Genomic DNA, 18,317 nt, shown 5'->3' on the forward strand with positions numbered 1-18,317 from the left:
CACTCATTGTCTCTCCTTTCCCCTTTATTCCCTTTCACTATTTTTTATATTCCCCAAATGAATGAGACCATATAATGTTTGTCCTTCTCTGATTGACTTATTTCACTCAGCATAATACCCTCCAGTTCCATCCATGTCGAAGCAAACGGTGGGTATTTATTGTTTCTAATGGCTGAATAATATTCCATTGTTTACATAGACCACATCTTCTTTATCCTTTCATCTTTCGATGGACACCGAGGCTCCTTCCACAGTTTGGCTGTTGTGGACGTTGCTGCTATAAACATTGGGGTACAGCATCAAATTTTATAGGATGAAGCTAAAGCAGTGCTGAAAAGGAAATTTATAGCACTTGTATTAGTTAGGATCCTCCAGAGAAACAGACCAGTAGAATATATATATGGGTATATATAGGAGGAGATTTACTATAAGAGTTGGCTCACGTGGTTGTGGAGGCTGTGAAGTCCCACAGTCTGCCATCTGCAAGATGAACTTGGAAAGCTGATCGTATAATGCAGTCAGCATCTAAAGGCCTGAGAACCGGGTAGCTGGCCACTGTTTAAAAAAAACTGGAGCTTTGTCTGATAGCTCAAGAAAAGAGAGAAAAACTATCCGTTGCCTTTTTTATTTCATTCAGGTTCTCAGTAGTGATACCCACCTACATTGGTGAGGGCCTATCTCTCTAAGTCTGCTAAGTCTATTGAATCAAATACTAATCTCTTTCAGAAACATCCTCACAGACACACCCAAAAATAATATTTTACCAGCTATCTGGGCATTGCTTAGCTCAGTCAAGCGGACACAGAAGATTAACTGTCAGAACAAATACATTAGAAAAGAAACACCAGGGGCACCTGGGTGGCTCAGTCAGTTGAGCAGATATCTGACTCTTGACTTCAGATCTCAGAGTTCTGGGATCAAGCCCTATTTCAGGCTCTGCGCTCAGCAGGGAGTCTACTTGAGGATTCTCTCCCTCTCCTGCTCTCACCACTCACTCTTGTTCTCTAAAATAAATCTTTAAAAAAAAAGAAAAACACCAATGACAGAAACTGAAATTAGAAACAATACCATTTGCAATCATTCTCAAAAAAGGAAATGACTAGTTGTATACCTAACAAAATATATACAGAATCTGTATGCTGAAAATTCTAAAGTACTGATGAAAAAATCAGAGATGTAATGTTAAGCTTGCCTAGTGAAATATTTTAATACCAAGCTTGCCTGGTGAAAAGAACAGGGATTCCAAAGTTAATTCTTGACTTGTGTGATTTTTTGTAAATTTATAGAAAGATTTTTGGACTTTGATCTTCATCATTAAAAAGGATGTGATCTCCTTACAGAGGTTTTACAAAAATTAGACAAGTTAGTGGATGTGACAAAGTTTTATAAAATCTTAATCCTACACAAATGTTAGTTATATTTACACTTAAAATTATATAGACCCTGAAAATGTAAAAATAATAATAATAATAATAATCTTAGAATAATTACTTATGGTGAGAATAACTGGCCAAAGCTGTCATTTACTGTAAACATTTTGAACAGTAATACAACTGATTCAAATAGGCATATAATCTTATGTATTGGTTATTTTATTGCTGGCAAATAGGTTCTATTGAATGGTCATTTCTTAAAATATGAAGACTGTTTCCTTTAAATAGCTACTGTGATGTCTTAAATATTTTTATATCTTATTTAATACCAGCATAAAACTTCCAAGCAGATGAATATAGCAACACATAATTGACATGTTTTATATTATTTTTTTCTCTTTCAGGTCAATGAATACATTTTTGATAATTTATCTAATAATCCTCATTTCGGAAGCCATCATCAGTACTATCTTGAAATATACATGGGAAGCTGAAGAAAAATGGGATGAACCTTGGTATAACCAAAAAACAGAACATCAAAGAAATAGTAGTAAGGTATTTTATGGTGTTCTTGACTCTGCTGTAAAGGAAACTTTATTCTTTGGCACAGCTACTGGTTTGGTAGTGACTTCTGATAGGAGTGACCACTCTGATCTCCTAACACCATTACTGAAAGTAACAAAAAGACACTGTAAGTGAAAAATGACCAGCATGTTTATAAAATGCTTTTTGCATTTTAGGACATAAGCAATTGTATTACCTATGGCATGACTTGAATAGTTACAAGAGATCACAAAATTTTAAATCATCTATAATGGCATTTCCCTTCAATACTACAAATTCAGTTTTTTATTCCATTTACTGTACATTGTAAGTGAATGAAAGAGTAAGTTGATTTTCAATTCTGTCCAAATAATTCAAGGAGTCTTACTGTCAGCCTATTGATGGTATGAAGTAATAACACAAAATATGTCATAGAAAGTTTTAAACTGAATAAATATGACTACCAAGAAAATTTAACCTGCAATATTAGTAAATATTCTCCAGATTTCACATTAGATTAAAATACAAATATTGGAAGACAGATGTGCATCTCAAGAAACCACAAGGCAGATCACAGAATATATTTTCCATATCATTCATAATTAGGTATTTTACCTTTCACAGAATGCATGTTAAAATGTGATACTGCTATGCTATTGAAGTAGGCTATTACTACATAACCTATAAGTAAGAGTTTTAATTTCCAGCAGTTCTGGTCTAGCAATTCTTAAATAATTTTTTTAAATTGCAGTCAATTTTTATTTATCTGTGATTTTGAAGGGTGGAGGTGGAATGGTAAGTATACTCCAGGGATTACAATTATAATTTTGCTAAAGGTTGTTTTCAGTCACACCAGGCTTTTGATAGCTTCTGAAAAGTAACAAGTAGTTTGAGTTTAACCTTTTCTTTTTACTATGTTCAAGATTCTAATGAACAGTAAGAGAAATGTATTAAAAATACAATTCAATAAATGAACTTCAGCTCATGAGACTTCTTCAGAATATAGCTGATGATCTGTTTAGACATGAAACTTTCTGATAATTTTCTTAAGTAATAATAAGAAAATTCTCAATAGGTTTTCTCTTATCAATCATTTTTCTCCCTAGATTCTGAGGTTCATTTCAGACTTCCTTGCTTTTTTGGTACTCTACAATTTCATCATTCCAATTTCATTATATGTAACAGTTGAAATGCAGAAATTTCTTGGATCATTTTTTATTGGCTGGGATCTTGATCTGTATCATGAAGAATCAGGCCAGAAAGCTCAAGTCAATACTTCTGATCTGAATGAAGAGCTTGGACAGGTAAAATAGAGATACTTTTATTGTGTTTTTTCTAATATATTATTTTCATTGAAACAATACATGTACAAAGACTAACATTATGTACAAAGAAAACTATTATGAGGCTTTTACCAAAAAATAGCTCTACTTTGCTCTATGCCTCTTGTTTCCTGTTTTTAAACCTGAAATCATTTCTTCCATTATTTAGCACTATATATTATTTTTTCTTGATTTTTAAATTTTAGACATTTATTATGGAATTTAAAGATATAATCTTATGCTACTGTTTTATGTATTTACCAGATACATACTCACTTTGCCTCCTCACTGGCCCCCTAGCAATTTTATATCACAATATTTATTTATTGACATTATTTTGACTCTGTTAGTATTGCTCACTAATTTCTAGTTCCATAAGTGTGCTGTACGATACTATAATTACATTTTCTTTTTGATGTTTTTTCTCTAGAGTTAATTGCTCTGTTTTTTCATTTGCTTAATTTCTGTATACCACAAATAAGTTTTTGATGAATATATGAAACACATCTCTACATATTCAAACACAACAGGTAATCTAGGATTTCCTTTTTCTTTATCTCTTTTTTTGGTGACAGCTTTTTGGGGACTTTTATCTTTCTGCTTAGTATGGACTTATATCTGGGCCTGCTTCTCAGCTGTCACCCGATGACCTCCCTTTACCATCACCCTAGAAATTTCTTTACCTCTCTCCTATTTTGGATCTCCTGGATCCTGCGCCAGCTCACCTGTGGCTTATTCTCTCATTTTGATTGGACATATCTTCTAATAATTTCCTGGAAAAGGATGTGTGAGATGAAAATAATTGGAGACTTTGCATATCTAAAAATATGTTTATTCCCCCTTTTTTTTCTTTATTCCTTTTTTTGTATTTGATTAATAATTTAGCTGTAGAATGCATCCCAGTTTGGAAATTATTTTTCCTCCAAATTTTAAAAGCATTTCTTCATTTTTTTTCCAGCTTCCAATGTTGCTATTGAGAAATCGGTCCCATTCTGATTCCCAGTTCTTTGTGTGTGGTCAGCTATCTTATTTCTGGAAGTATTTAGGATCTTCTCTTTATGTGATAATTCTGAAATTTCATGATGATATACCTTGGTGTGAGTGTTTGTTTGTTTGTTTCTTTCTTTCATTGGACAGTGAGCTCTCTGAGCCTTTTCAGTCTAGAAATAAATGTACTTCAAGTCTAGGAATTTTTCTTTTATTACTTCTTTGATAACCTGTCTTTTTTTTTAATCTATATTTGGATATCAGACCATTTATCTTGATTCTTTAAAGTTTCATTTACTTGTTTGTTTTTATAATTCTGGGAGACTTTGTCAACTTTATCTTTCCATCTATCTTTTGGTTTCTTTTATTTCTGTTATTTTTAATTTCTAATATTCCAGTATATCTGAATAGTCTTCTTTCTTGAATATAATTTATCCTTTTAACTCTCTAAGGATATTAATGATTGTTATTTAAAGTCTTCTGCTCCCTGCGTTTTCTGTTTGCTCCTAGTTCCCTTTTCAATAGTTAGTTCTGGTGCAATATCACAAAGCATTCCTAAAAATTACTCTGCTGTCTAAAATTACTTAGTAAAAAACACAAGACTAACGGGATTAGGAGGACAACAAAAATTTTGTCAGTAACACATTTTAAATAAATTGTTAAGAAATACATAAATACTGGGGCACGAGTGGCTCGTCAGTGGGGCACCCAACTCTTGATTTTGCCTTCAGTCATGATCTCAGGGTCCAGGGATCAGGCCCAGAGTTGGGCTCCACGCTGGTGGTAAGTCAGCTTGAGGATTCTCTCTCTCTGACCTACCTGTCCCATTCACACACGCACACTTGCACTCTCTCATATGAACGCATGCACTCTCTCTAAATAAATAAATCTTTAAAACCATAAATACGGGGATCCCTGAGTGGCTTAGCGGTTAAGCGCCTGCCTTTGGCCCAGGGCATGATCCTGGAGTCACGGGATCGAGTCCCGCATCGGGCTCCCTGCATGGAGCCTGCTTCTCCTTCCGCCTGTGTCTCTGCCCCTCTCTCTCTGTTTCTATGTCTATCATAAATAAATAAGTAAATAAAAATCTTTTTTTAAAAATACATAAATACTATATGTAGCATTTTGTCTTGAAAGGACCAGAAGGTTAATTGTGGAAGTTACCATCAGAGACATGTTACAACTTGTGTGTCATTGTGAAGTATTGAAAGGAAGGTTATCTGAAAATAGAAGTAGATGGGTATGGCTTATAACACCCAGGCGACCTAAGGTGGCTGTGAGATATGTACATTTCACATGTTCGTTGTATGCAGTTTGCTGGTGTTTCTCACAGACAAAGTTGTGCATAACCAAATGTAAAGTCCACATTATGCTCAAATTGTCTTAATAGATCAGTCACATTATTATAGATTCATGTTTTCAAGACAGTGTTATAGCAGAACTGACTGTAATTTGTTTTAGACTCTACCTTTCTTTTCAGGGATGATCCTCAAATGAATGCTAATCTTTAGTTTTCTTTACAAGTTTAAAAGTTTTCCCTAGAAAAGCCTAGCAGCCCAGCTGTTTTTTGACATATTCCCTAGTGTCAGTACTGGTCTTTTCTCAGTTTCCCCAAAAATAATTACTACAGTTAGTCTTCCGGCTGCTTGTGGTTGTTAGAGCCATCCAGTAGACTCCCTGTTTTTAGCATGTTGCGCTCCTGTTTTCAGCTGTCTCACACCTGTTTTCAGCTTTCTATGGGGTTCACATTCTCCCTGGCTCAGTCCCCTATAGATGAAGGGCAGTCTCAGGTTTGTTTGCAAGTTACGAGGAGATTTCAGGTTTCAAACTGTTCCTGGTACCTCCATTTTCAGCCTCATCCCATACTTTCACATTCGGTAGTACATCTACTTCCTGCGAGTTTTGGGGAAAGGGTTCCCCCCATTGCTTAGGTTTCCTGTTCTAAGTTTTGTTAAGTCACTTATCTCTCATTCATTTCCTTTCCATCTTCCAAACTTTTTATATCTCCCTTCTCATATTGTCTCATCTACCATTATTTTTGTTCTTCTTTTATTCCTGTACTCTTATTTTAGTAAAGTTTCAAGAGGAACAGAGGTAATTGTATTTGCTCAACCTACCATTTTTAACCAGAAGCTAATCCATTTATTTTTAGCATTTAAGAAGCTTTAGTAATTTATGCTACTTATTATTCGTGTCACATTTCTTTATGTATCACATATTTAAGACCTAAAAACACAACCTGTTTTTACTGCTTCTTTGAACACACTTTTTTCCCATTTTCTTCTTTCCTTTGACCTTTTCTATCCCAATTTTCTCCTCTTCCTCTTTCCTTCATGTTAGAATATTTTTTTTCTGGAACCTCACACTGTTTATGCATATCCCTACTTGCTTTCTCTTTAAGAAGCTTTAAGTGATAACTTCTTTAAATTTCTAATTCATCTAAGTTCTCTTTTTACTTTTATGCCTCAAAGTATTGTATGTATGTTTATACATAGTATAAACATAGTATGTTTATTGCCTCTATTTCTTTATTTTATACCAATGAAATCTACTTTATGTCATATTCTATGTTCTTTCATTTCCATATCAAAGAAAGTGCTCTTATGATGGTGTGCAGTGCCCACTCTATCACAAAGTCAAAACTTCTTGATTTTATATATATTTTTAAAAATCAAAGTTAATTTCTTTTATTCATCTGTATCATCTAAATTGTAGAGCCCTCCATGACTGCTAGTCTGTGTCTATGCTAATCATCTTTGGAGTATATCTGTTTGATTAGTGATATATTTTATATCATAATTTTGTGGACCTTATTATTCTTCCTGACCTAAAAGTTTTTTATTAACTTGTTAGGTAAGTGGCATATCTCCATATCCATCTTGATAATACAGTGTCTACTGTAGATAGTGGGCAATCTTTAATATCATATAGCAAAGATAAAATATTTTATCTTTTATTTATGATTTCATCATTTGCTAACCCTATGACTGAGTTATTTAACCTAACTCTTCCTTTGTTTCTATTTCTCTAAAATTTACATAATAATAGTACCTACCTCATGAAGTTGTTGAGAGGATTAAATGAGTTAGAATAGTTAGCAGTGCTGGCAATATAGTGATAGCTGTACAATTATTAGCTTTTATTATTATTACTTTACTTAGCAGAATTCCTACATCTCATGTGTTGTATTTGTCTTTACTATTTATAAGAAAATGAACTTTGTATTTGCTCATTTTATTTCTTGGTTCACACAATTTTTTTCTGGCTTTAACTCTGCCTCCTTTTTTTTATGTTGATCTTTTTATTCTGCAGTCTTGCTGAACTCATTTATTAGTTTTGGTAGTGTTTTAGTGAATTCCTTAGGATTTTCTATATACAAGGTCATGTCATCTACAAATGGCTTACCTATTTTCCAATCTGAATACCTTTTCTTTTTTGTTGCCTGATTACCCAGGCTAGAACCTTCAGTACAATGTTGAATAAAAGTGGCAAAAAGAGACATCTTTGCTTTATTCTTGAACTTAATTTAGGGGACAGCATTCAGTCTTTCTTCATTAAACAGGATGCTAATTATGGCATTTTGTAGATACGTTTATCAGGTTGAAGAAATAGCCTTCTGTCCCTAATTTGTTGAATGTTTTTATCATGAAACAGTATTGGATTTTGTTAAATGCTTTTCTTGCATCTGTCAAGGTGATCATTTTAATGACAAAAAAAGAATAAGTACCAATTTATTATTGTGGTGAGTTTCATTGATTTATGTTGAACCAGTCTTGCATTTCAGGGATAAACCCTACATATTTATGTTGTATATCTTTTTTAAATGTTTCTACATTTGGTTTGTGTTTATTTTCATAAGGGATACTGGTCTATAGTTGTTTTTCTTTGTGATGCGTTGCTCCCTTTTTAAATGACAACTTTTTCAAATCATTGCATTAATCAAATCCTTACTTTATTCCTAGTTGTATCAAGATTTGACTATTTCATCCTTCTCTTTTTGGACCTACTTTCTTTTGGGTTAATTTTCTAGAATTAGTCTCAAAGAGTAATAAAATTATTTATCTTATCTACTTTTTAAAACATTTTCATTCGGGGACACCTGGGTGGCTCAGTAGTTGAGCATCTGCCTTTGTTTCAGGTTGTAATCCCGGGGTCCTGGAATCGAGTCCTACCCTTGGTTTCAATTTCCTCCATCTATCTAATACTTTAGACAACCTTCCATCTCTGACTTATTGTGTTGCTATGACTTTGTGTTCCTGTTCCTAGTTCTGTACCATTTCTTCTAGACCACATACCCTTTCACATTCTAGGTTATTAAACATCCCTTCCACCCTTGCTCAAAGGTCATTCTTAGTTTTACTACTTCAAAACTCCTTACCCAGGAGAGGGAAAATGAGTATTAATCCTACATTATCAGTCAACTCTAAAGATGACCATGTACCTAAAAATGCTACAAACTTCAAAGTTTACATAGACTTGAAATATTTTATCTTACCCTGTTTTGTTTCTGTGTATCTTTATTTGTGCTTAGATTGTAAAAATCTCAGTATTAGTATACTAATGTTAATAGGTAAGCTTAACTTTAGGAGAGGAGGACAAGGTTTTTTGTTTAACCATAAACACAAAAGTTTGTTTTCTTTTCTCTTCCATCTCTAGGTGGAGTATGTGTTTACAGATAAAACTGGTACACTGACAGAAAATGAGATGCAGTTTCGGGAATGTTCAATTAATGGCATAAAATACCAAGAAATCAATGGTAGACTTGTATCTGAAGGACCAACACCAGACTCTTCAGAAGGAAGCTTATCTTATCTCAACAGTTTATCCCATCTTAACAACTTATCCCATCTTACAACCAGTTCTTTTAGAACCAGTCCTGAAAATGAAACTGAACTCGTAAGCAACTTTTAAGTTAATAAATTGAAATTTCATTTGAAATAATTCTCTTTGGTAGTTGCTCGATTGTAGCAGAAAAAGTTTAATTGTCAGTGGGTCAAGGAATATGTATTTGGAATGAATATCCTTTGATTCAGCACTGAGACGTTGTAGTAACAATCCATTTTAACTTGCAAATTAATAGATGTCTACCTTACTTCTCTAAGTATTTAAATGAGACTCAGTGGAGAACCCGTACTGCCCTGAAATAAAGAAGATGACTTTGCTAAGAAGTAGAGCTTAAATATATTTAATACTTTTTTAAACCTCATTTTTCCACAAAAGAGTTTTCATCTTTATTTGCAACTTGTCTGTTTCTTAAAAAGATACTTTTATTTTGAAGAGTCATAAGCAAATGTGACGTTTTACTCTTTGGAGTCAGAAGCAACCAGCTATTACTCAGTCAGTTCAAGATTGTAGCACTCCTGTTGTAGATCTAAGATAACCAAATTATTGAGTGTTTATTGACTTTTTTTTAGAATTCTGCTTACAGTTTTCTGTTACTTGGGAATGGTATTTTTATTGAGAATATTATCTTTCTACAGATTAAGGAACACAATCTCTTCTTTAAAGCAGTCAGTCTCTGTCACACTGTCCAGATTAGCAATGTTCAGACTGATGGCATTGGTGATGGTCCTTGGCAGTCCAACTTTGCACCCTCCCAGTTGGAGTACTATGCATCTTCTCCAGATGAAAAGGCTCTAGTGGAAGCTGCTGCAAGGTAGTTTGATCCAAATTCCAATTCTTCAGAAAAACACCTTTTAAAATGTGCAAGTACTAGAAAATTATTTTAAATTGTCATACAAAATTCATGAACACATAAAGGTAGAAGTGTACTTTAAATTGTAAATGAGACGGCACCTGGGTGGCTCAGAAGGTTAAGCATCTTCCTTCAGCTCAAGTCATGATCTCAGGGTCCTGGGATTGAGTTCCATATCAGGCTCCCAGCTCTGTGGGGAGTCTGCTTCTCCCTCTCCCTCTACCCTTTCCCCTCTGCTGATGATCTCTCACTTTCTCTCTCTCTCAAATAAATAAATCTTTTTATTTATTTTTTATTTTATTTATTTATGATAGCCATACAGTGAGAGAGAGAGAGAGGCAGAGACATAGTCAGAGGGAGAAGCAGGCTCCATGCACCGGGAGCCCAACGTGGGATTCGATCCCGGGTCTCCAGGATCACGCCCTGGGCCAAAGGCAGGCGCTAAACCGCTGCACCACCCAGGGATCCCAATAAATCTTTTTAAAAATAAAATAATGGGGATCCCTGGGTGGCTCAGCGGTTTGGCGCCTGCCTTTGGCCCAGGGCCCGATCCTGGAGTCCCAGGATTGAGTCCCACGTCAGGCTTCCGGCATGGAGCCTGCTTCTCCCTCTGCCTGTGTCTCTGCCTCTCTCTCTCTCTCTCTTTTTTCATGTCTATCATAAATAAATAAATTTTAAAAAATAAATAAATAAATAAAAATAAAATAAATTGGGCAGCCCCAGTGGCTCAGCGGTTTAGCGCCACCTTCAGCCTAGGGTGGGATCCTGGAGACCCAGGATCGAGTCCCACGTCGGGCTCCCTGCATGGAGCCTGCTTCTCCCTCTGCCTGTGTCTCTGCCTCTCTCTCTCTCTATGTCTCTCATGCATAAATAAATAAAATCTTTAAAAAAAATAAAACAAATTTGTAAATGAGAGTTTTATATGTATCATTAATTTTGTTGTCAAGTTCGCATTGAATCATATTTTGAAGAGATCTTTAAAAAATCTGGCTACTGTGAAGTATGAATAGTGTAATTTGTGAGAAATACTTATGTATGTATTGTTTTGGACCTACTCTGATTCTTCACATTCTTAAAATAGCATCATATTCACATGATGGGATGTGTACTGAGTGTTATATGCAACTGATGAATTATTGAAAACTACATGTGAAACTAATGATTATAGTATATAATGATTATATACTATATATATATATTCTATATATCAGCTAATTGAATTTAAATTAAATAATGCTGTATTATTAAATATTTTTAAATACATCTTAAATGTATACTTTAAATGTTTTTATTCATGCTAGGTTATAATGACATATTATGAAACATGAAATATCATCCTTAAATCTTATATTTCTTTCTCTTTTAATCCCTAGAATCGGCATCGTATTTGTTGGCAATTCTGAAGAAACTATGGAAGTTAAAACACTTGGAAAACTGGAACGGTAATTTTTTTCTGTGTATTTAGTGTAGGACAGGAATCTGTAAACTGTGGCCGGTAGGTCTCTGGCCTACAAGCTGGCTTATACAGCCTGCAAACTACATTACATTATTTAAGGGGTTTTGTTTTTTGGGTTTTTGTTTTGTTTTGTTTTAAAATGCAACAGAGACCATATATGGTCTGCAAAGTCTAAAATATTTACTATCTCAACCTTTACAGAAAAAGTTTACTGACCCCTGCTCTAGAATGATGTTAATACCATGTTGTACAACATCACAGTAATCACAATAACTTACTCTGACTCTTTCATTTGTATTTTAGTTTGTTTCTTAAATTTACTCATGTTTATTTTTATATACTGCTGGGGTAATGAGTTTCATAAATTCTCACTAAATAAAGAAAAACTTCCTTATAGTCCTTTGATTTTATCTTTCAAACATTAAGGAACAACTGCCTATTTCCAATATTTAAACTGCTTGATATATTAGTCCCATTCCTGTTCTATTCATACCTTTCATGGTTTTACCAATTCCAGTCATATCTCAACTCCAACTGTCCCTTTTTAGCTTTTACAAAGTAAAATAGAGCCCATTCTTTGGTGTTTTCATGTAGAAGCCTGTCTAGCTCATTTCGTTAACTATGAATCATCCCACTCTGTTGTTGCTTTTTTTTTTTTTTTTTGAGATGTACAAAGCATTCCATATATACATCATTATATAAATCCATCCGGAAAACTTGAAGCCACACCTGACCTATCCACACAAATTCCTTTACTACTCCTTATAAAGGCATTTGTTCCCCAACCTATGCATATGTCTACTTGTATCAGGTTCAGAATCACTGCTGTAATGATCCTCTGTTACTAATGTGAGTGTGTTATATTTCTCAGGTGTTTTTGGGCAGAAAAGAGGGTTGAGAATCAATTACCTTTTTTAGTGAGAAAAACGTGAAGCTGGGCAGATCTGGATTCCAATCCTTGCTGTGCCACTCACAAGCTTATTTGACTTTAGGAAAATTACTTAATCTTTCTGAGTTTAATAGTCCTCATCTGTAAAATGAGATAAGATCTACCTTCTTTGATTCTCATGGGTATTAAATGACATAAGGTATGTAAAGTACATGGCATTTGGTAAGTACTCAATAAATGTTAGTTTCTTCTATTTCTATCTTGTGTTGTTCTTAATGATTCATAACCCATTATCTTGAAAATGTAGTTGAGATTAATTTCTTCTTCTAAATCTACCATTTTATCTTTTATAGGGGTACTTTTCAAATATTCACTTAATATTATTTTTAAAAAGTTAAACTTTAGGTCTTTATTTTTTTTTTCCTTAGGTACAAACTGCTTCATATTCTCGAATTTGATTCAGATCGTAGAAGGATGAGTGTAATTGTTCAGGCACCTTCAGGTAACCTACCTAAACTTTCATGAATTTTTATTTATCTAATATTATGAGTTTGATAATTGGTTTTTCCTTTTAGGTAAGAATTTTAATTTATCAAATATTAGGAGTTTGATAACTGTTTTTTCCTTTTAGGTGAGAAGCTTTTATTTGCTAAAGGAGCTGAATCATCAATTCTTCCTAAATGTGTAGGTGGAGAAATAGAAAAAACCAGAATTCATGTGGATGAATTTGCTTTGGTGAGTATAAATTTCTAAGATTTATAAAACTCTAAAAGGTATACATATGAAAGATTTAAGGCTTCATTTTTGCATTAGTAATTTATCAAATATTATAGAAATTCTTCAGTTCTTTTTTAATTATGTGTTGCTTCTACATTCTTTGATCAAAAATTGACTTTTAACCTAAAATAAAAGTCTTTTCTTTGTTTTCTTTGAACTTGTTACAGTCAGGGCTTTTTTGGCTGCAAAGACCATTCAATTAAAATGTTTAAAAAAAAAAAATGTTTAAAAAAGAGGAGTTTACTTAAAGAATATAGGGGAATCCCAAGGATATGGAGAAACTGGAACCTTCATACATTGCTGTGGGATTATAAATGATACAAACACTTCAGAAAAAATAAATTAAAAAAAAAACTTTAGAAACTACTTTAATAGTAGTTCCTCATAGAACATAGAATAATATAGTTACTGTATAACCCAGAAGTTCACTACTAATTATACACCCAAGAGAACTAAAAACATGTTCGCATAAAAACTTAGCAGCATTATTCTTAAATAGCCAAAATGTGGAAACATCTGAAAGTCCATTAGTTGATGCATGCATTAAACTGTGTAATACCCATTACATGGAATGTTATTTGGCCATTAAAAGAAATGAAGTACTTATATGCTATAACATGGGTGAATGTTGAAAAGCTCCTGTGCCTAGTGAAAGAAGCTAGTCACAAAAGGTCATGTGTTCCATTTATATGAAGTGTCCAGAATAATGGAATTTATTGAGACAAAAAGCACATTAGTAGTTGCCAGGGGCTAGAAGAAGGGGTGAAATAGAAGTGTCTGCTAATGGATACCTTTTGGGGTGATGAAAATATTCTGGAATTCAATAGTAATAATCATGTACAACTTTGAATTCATTAAAAACCACTGAGCTGTACTCTTTAAAGAACTGAATTTTATGATTTGTGAATTAAGTCTCTCTTACTAGAAGAACATAGGAGAATCTCATGAAAACAAAGTGCTACAATTCATGTGAAGAGGAAAATTTTTAAGCAGCTCTCAAAGTTTTAAGAACTTACGATCTCTCATTTCTGCATTTCTATAAAAGATTGCTTTATGCTCATCTGTGTTCACCTGCCTCCTTTACTTACATACGGTTTATTTTCTCTCATTACTTGTTTCTTAATTGTTTATGATCTGGTTCATCTATCATACTGTAACATCCATGAGAAGAAAGATATTGTTCTACCTTACATTCATTTTAATCCAGAACAATACTGGCACATAGTTGGCATTCAGCAAATATTTGTTGTAAAATGAATTTGTTTCATGTAAAATAACTGTGATCATTAACATGATCCCTTAACTGTATAAGAAAAACAGTTATTTATAGGGGTGGGTCATTTGTGAATCAAGGAACATCAATATTTAGAAATCATTGAATAGTGTCATGTAGTATTTTAAAATGTACTGTTTCCAAGTTCTGTTATTAGAATATTTATTTTGAGTTTTTCTGAGGGGAATGTGCAGCAAGAAAAGGAACTTTTATAGCTTTCAGATGTAGAAACTGTCAAATAGTAAGAGAAATAAGAGAAAGTTGTGCCCAGGAAAATCAGATAATCAAATATATATTCATAAGTATTGTATAATTCCATTTCACCAGTGAAGTTATATAATGATACAGTTTAAAATCATTCAATGGCTATAGAAAGTATTGTTTATTTGATAAGGGCCACCTTACAGACTTTGTTATTTGACCTGTAAATTCATCATACCATGGATTCTCAGGAAATTATGGTCCCCTTTAGTTAAAAAAATTTCTTCCTGTAAATTCATCATACCATGGATTCTCAGGAAATTATGGTCCCCTTTAGTTAAAAAAATTTCTTATAAAGTACATAAAAGTGGATTTGTAAATGTTAAAACAAGAGAGTACAACCTGGGGCTGCCTCTCTTTTTGACAACCTAAAGGTATCCTTATAGAACTTTCTGACTTTCCAGGTAAAACAGCTTTTAAATCCAGGCAAAATAGTTTTTTTGTTTTGTTTTGTTTTTTTGAAGATTTTATTTATTTATTTATGAGACAGAGAGAGAGAGGCAGAGACACCGGCAGAGGGAGAAGCAGGCTCCATGCAGGGAGCCTGATGTGAGACTCGATCCCGGGACTCCAGGATCACACCCTGGACCGAAGGCAGGGGCTAAACCGCTGAGCCACCCAGGGATCCCTCAAAACAGTTTTTAAGTCATGGTTTTTAAAACAGTTTTTAAATTATAAGATAATCTTTATGATCCTGTCTAGGCTCTAATATTCTACAATTTAAAAACTTTAATTATCTTGAGCAACTGTTTTTTAATTTTCCATTAGTTATTTTTAATTTTTGTCTTTAATTTTTCTGTTTTAGAAAGGACTAAGAACTCTGTGTATGGCCTATAAACAGTTGACATCTAAAGAGTATGAGGAAATAGACAGACGTCTGTTTGAAGCCAGGACTGCCCTACAACAACGGGAAGAGAAATTGGCAGATGTCTTCCAGTTCATAGAGAAAGACCTGATATTACTTGGAGCTACAGCAGTGGAAGACAGGTAAGCATCGGACAAATAAGTAAAATCCTTTTAGTCTCATAAGAATTTTCCTAGCCAAGTGTTTCTAATTTATGGCATAAATTCCATTTATTAATATCCTATAATAAGATATTTTAAGTCAAAATAGAGAGTTAAAGCCTTAATTTTTCCCAGTCAGTGTATACAATTTTTATTCTAGCCAGATATTTGAAATAGATGAAAGAATTCCATTATGTATAGTTTTGCTTATAGGCTTGAATTTTTAGAATACTCTTCAGTGTGCTATACAAAGAGTTTAAGATTAATTCTTCCCACCACTACCTGTTTGCACTTTTTGCTTCAACAGTACCAAATTATCTGTATATAGTTTTCTGAGCAACTGCTATAGTTCAAACTATTTTATTTTGTGCCTTTGTTCCTTGGCAAGAGTGTCCCTTCTGCCTGGATACTTTTTCCTTTATTCATTTATGAGTATCTTTATAAAGTATAGCTCAGATTCCCCCACTCCAGTAAAATCTTTCCTTACCCCTAGACCTAATAGGATTAAAAACTCTCTCCTTTATGAAGTATTTGTTTTGTAGGTAGTTTTATGTTGTTTTTGTGGCAATATATTATACTCATTTCTCCAAAGACTTCTTCCTCTCAGTTTGTGAATTCCTTGAGGTCCATTTAGCCTTTGTTCCCCGCCATCTGTCTCTAAGAGTGTTAGCATTTTTTAAAATTTAGGTTTTCATTTACCTTTCAGGTCTCCTGAGATTTCTGAGACTCACCTGAGGTTACATCATCCTTTATTAACCAGTTTGATTTTTAAACTACTGATATGAGAAATTTTCTTACAAGAAAAGAGAAAAATCTTCTAATTTCAAATTTAAAGACTTCCTAATAAAATAGGAGTTTAGGAAGACCATATATTTAGTTTGGTTCTATAAAAATCAACTTTGAAGATACATTCTTAAAATATAAAGTTGTAGGTATTATGTTAACCAGATGAGCACTAATTTGATTATTCCTGTTTCTTCCCTAATGAGAAAAAATTCGATTATATCACTATACTGTAACATCTTTAAGTCAGGGAGTCTAGGATTTACCTTACATGTACTATGTGGTTTATATATATAATAGTCAAAGAAGTATTCTCTACTGCTAATATTGTTTCTTTTATTTTCAGGCTACAAGATAGAGTTCGAGAAACTATTGAAGCATTGAGAATGGCTGGTATCAAAGTATGGGTACTAACTGGTGATAAACATGAAACAGCTGTTAGTGTGAGTTTATCATGCGGACATTTTCACAGAACCATGAATATTCTTGAACTTATAAATCAGAAATCAGACAGCGAGTGTGCTGAACAATTGAGGCAGCTTGCCAGAAGGTAAGAATGTAATTATCTCATGAGTTTAGGGATCAACAAACTATGGCTCATGGGTCAAAGATGACCTATTGCCTGTTTCTGATAGCCCGTGTGCACAAAATAATTTTTACATTTTTTAGTGGTAAGAAAGAATCCAAAGAAGAGTAATATTTTGTGATGTGAAAACTTACAAAGTTCACATTTAAGCGTCTGTAAATAAAGTTTTATTGGAACACAGTCACATTCATTCATTTACATATCATCAATAAGACTTTGCACTACAGTACCACAGTTGGATAGTTGTGACAGAGACTTTATGAAGTACTTTTATCATTTCTCACTGCTACTTGATTTACTACAGATCACAGTGACACCATTCTAAACAGTAGTGTTTTGAGTGCCACATATATTGCCCTATGACATTATACTACATTTTTATTATCAGTATTTACCCATCATGTCCAAACAAGAAAAGAAAAATGGACTTTTAATATCATACTTTTAATGCACAGTGGAGTGTTGATTATTTTATTATCAAATTAGATGGCATTGTGTTTATTAATCAGTGACACTTTAATATGCTACCTGTTTGAAAAGACATATTCAAAGAGGAAATAGAAAATCTTGTTAAAGATAGTCCTGTTGTATTAAAATGTGAAATCTCATTATAGGTATCATTAGACAAGTAGATATTTGCAATTGATTTTGATGATAGGGAACATTAACTTTAAACCCCAATTAAGCAAAATGTTATCCCCTACCAAAGAAAAGATTTCAAGTCTTCTCATTGGTAGGTTTATATTACTTAAAAAATTGTGCTCAATTACTATTATTACATTATTTACTTAGTTAATAAAAATTTTTGTCAAAATCAGTTTCCTTTATTTTAATATTAGTACCTATAGTATATCCTCAATTTAGTCTCTTGGCCCACAAAACCAGAAGTGTCCATTTAAAAAAATGCTGACAATGATAAGATGATGGAACATAATACAGCCCTCTAAAGATATTTATTGTATTTTAGAATATTTTTAAAATCGTCTTCTATATGTCAACTTTTAGTGGATCTGTAAAGGTTATGGATATTATTTATTTCCCTTTCTGTACAAAAGCTATATTGTAAAGTGAAGACCACAGTCCTTTTTAGGCTTGCTATATGAAGTATATTATATTTTAGAGATACTATCTTTTTGGTGGAACATGTTTCCTGAAATAACCAGAGAAGTCAATAAGATTTGATTTAAGACTTCCAGGAAATGTCTGTTCTAAAAATCTTGGGTAGAACAAAGAATTCCATACCTTTATAAGTTTTAGTTTATATTCCTTCACAAGCATATATTGTTGGTCTGCTAACTAGAATTTGGAACACAGAGTCATATAAAGCATATTGTTTACCCTCAGAATATTTACAATGTGTAGAAAAA

At 33.2% G+C, this 18,317-nt stretch overlaps 1 protein-coding gene and 1 long non-coding RNA gene across 6 annotated transcripts in view; one reads left to right on the forward strand and one right to left on the reverse strand.

Moving 5' to 3' along the window:
* ATP11B (ATPase phospholipid transporting 11B (putative)) overlaps positions 1-18,317 on the forward strand; it is a 114,972-nt gene that overhangs the window by 53,380 nt on the left and 43,275 nt on the right. For all 5 annotated transcript variants that reach the window (XR_005383786.1, XM_038583477.1, XM_038583475.1 and 2 more), the window contains 9 exons: positions 1,778-1,928; positions 3,023-3,220; positions 8,882-9,121; positions 9,706-9,881; positions 11,294-11,362; positions 12,694-12,767; positions 12,897-13,000; positions 15,382-15,563; positions 16,711-16,914. Coding sequence is in view for 4 of the 5 variants with exons in the window: in XM_038583477.1 (XP_038439405.1) it covers positions 1,778-1,928; positions 3,023-3,220; positions 8,882-9,121; positions 9,706-9,881; positions 11,294-11,362; positions 12,694-12,767; positions 12,897-13,000; positions 15,382-15,563; positions 16,711-16,914 (1,398 nt within the window). In the remaining variant the exon portion in view is untranslated. The remainder of the gene's footprint in view (positions 1-1,777; positions 1,929-3,022; positions 3,221-8,881; positions 9,122-9,705; positions 9,882-11,293; positions 11,363-12,693; positions 12,768-12,896; positions 13,001-15,381; positions 15,564-16,710; positions 16,915-18,317) is intronic.
* LOC119867496 lies at positions 178-18,254 on the reverse strand. The gene is made up of 3 exons (XR_005383787.1): positions 18,193-18,254; positions 444-555; positions 178-330 (listed from the first exon to the last, which is right to left on the reverse strand). It is a non-coding gene; the product is annotated as an uncharacterized LOC119867496 (long non-coding RNA).

Source organism: Canis lupus, chromosome 34, assembly GCF_011100685.1.
Source record: "Canis lupus familiaris isolate Mischka breed German Shepherd chromosome 34, alternate assembly UU_Cfam_GSD_1.0, whole genome shotgun sequence".
NCBI classification, from domain to species: Eukaryota; Metazoa; Chordata; class Mammalia; order Carnivora; family Canidae; genus Canis; species Canis lupus.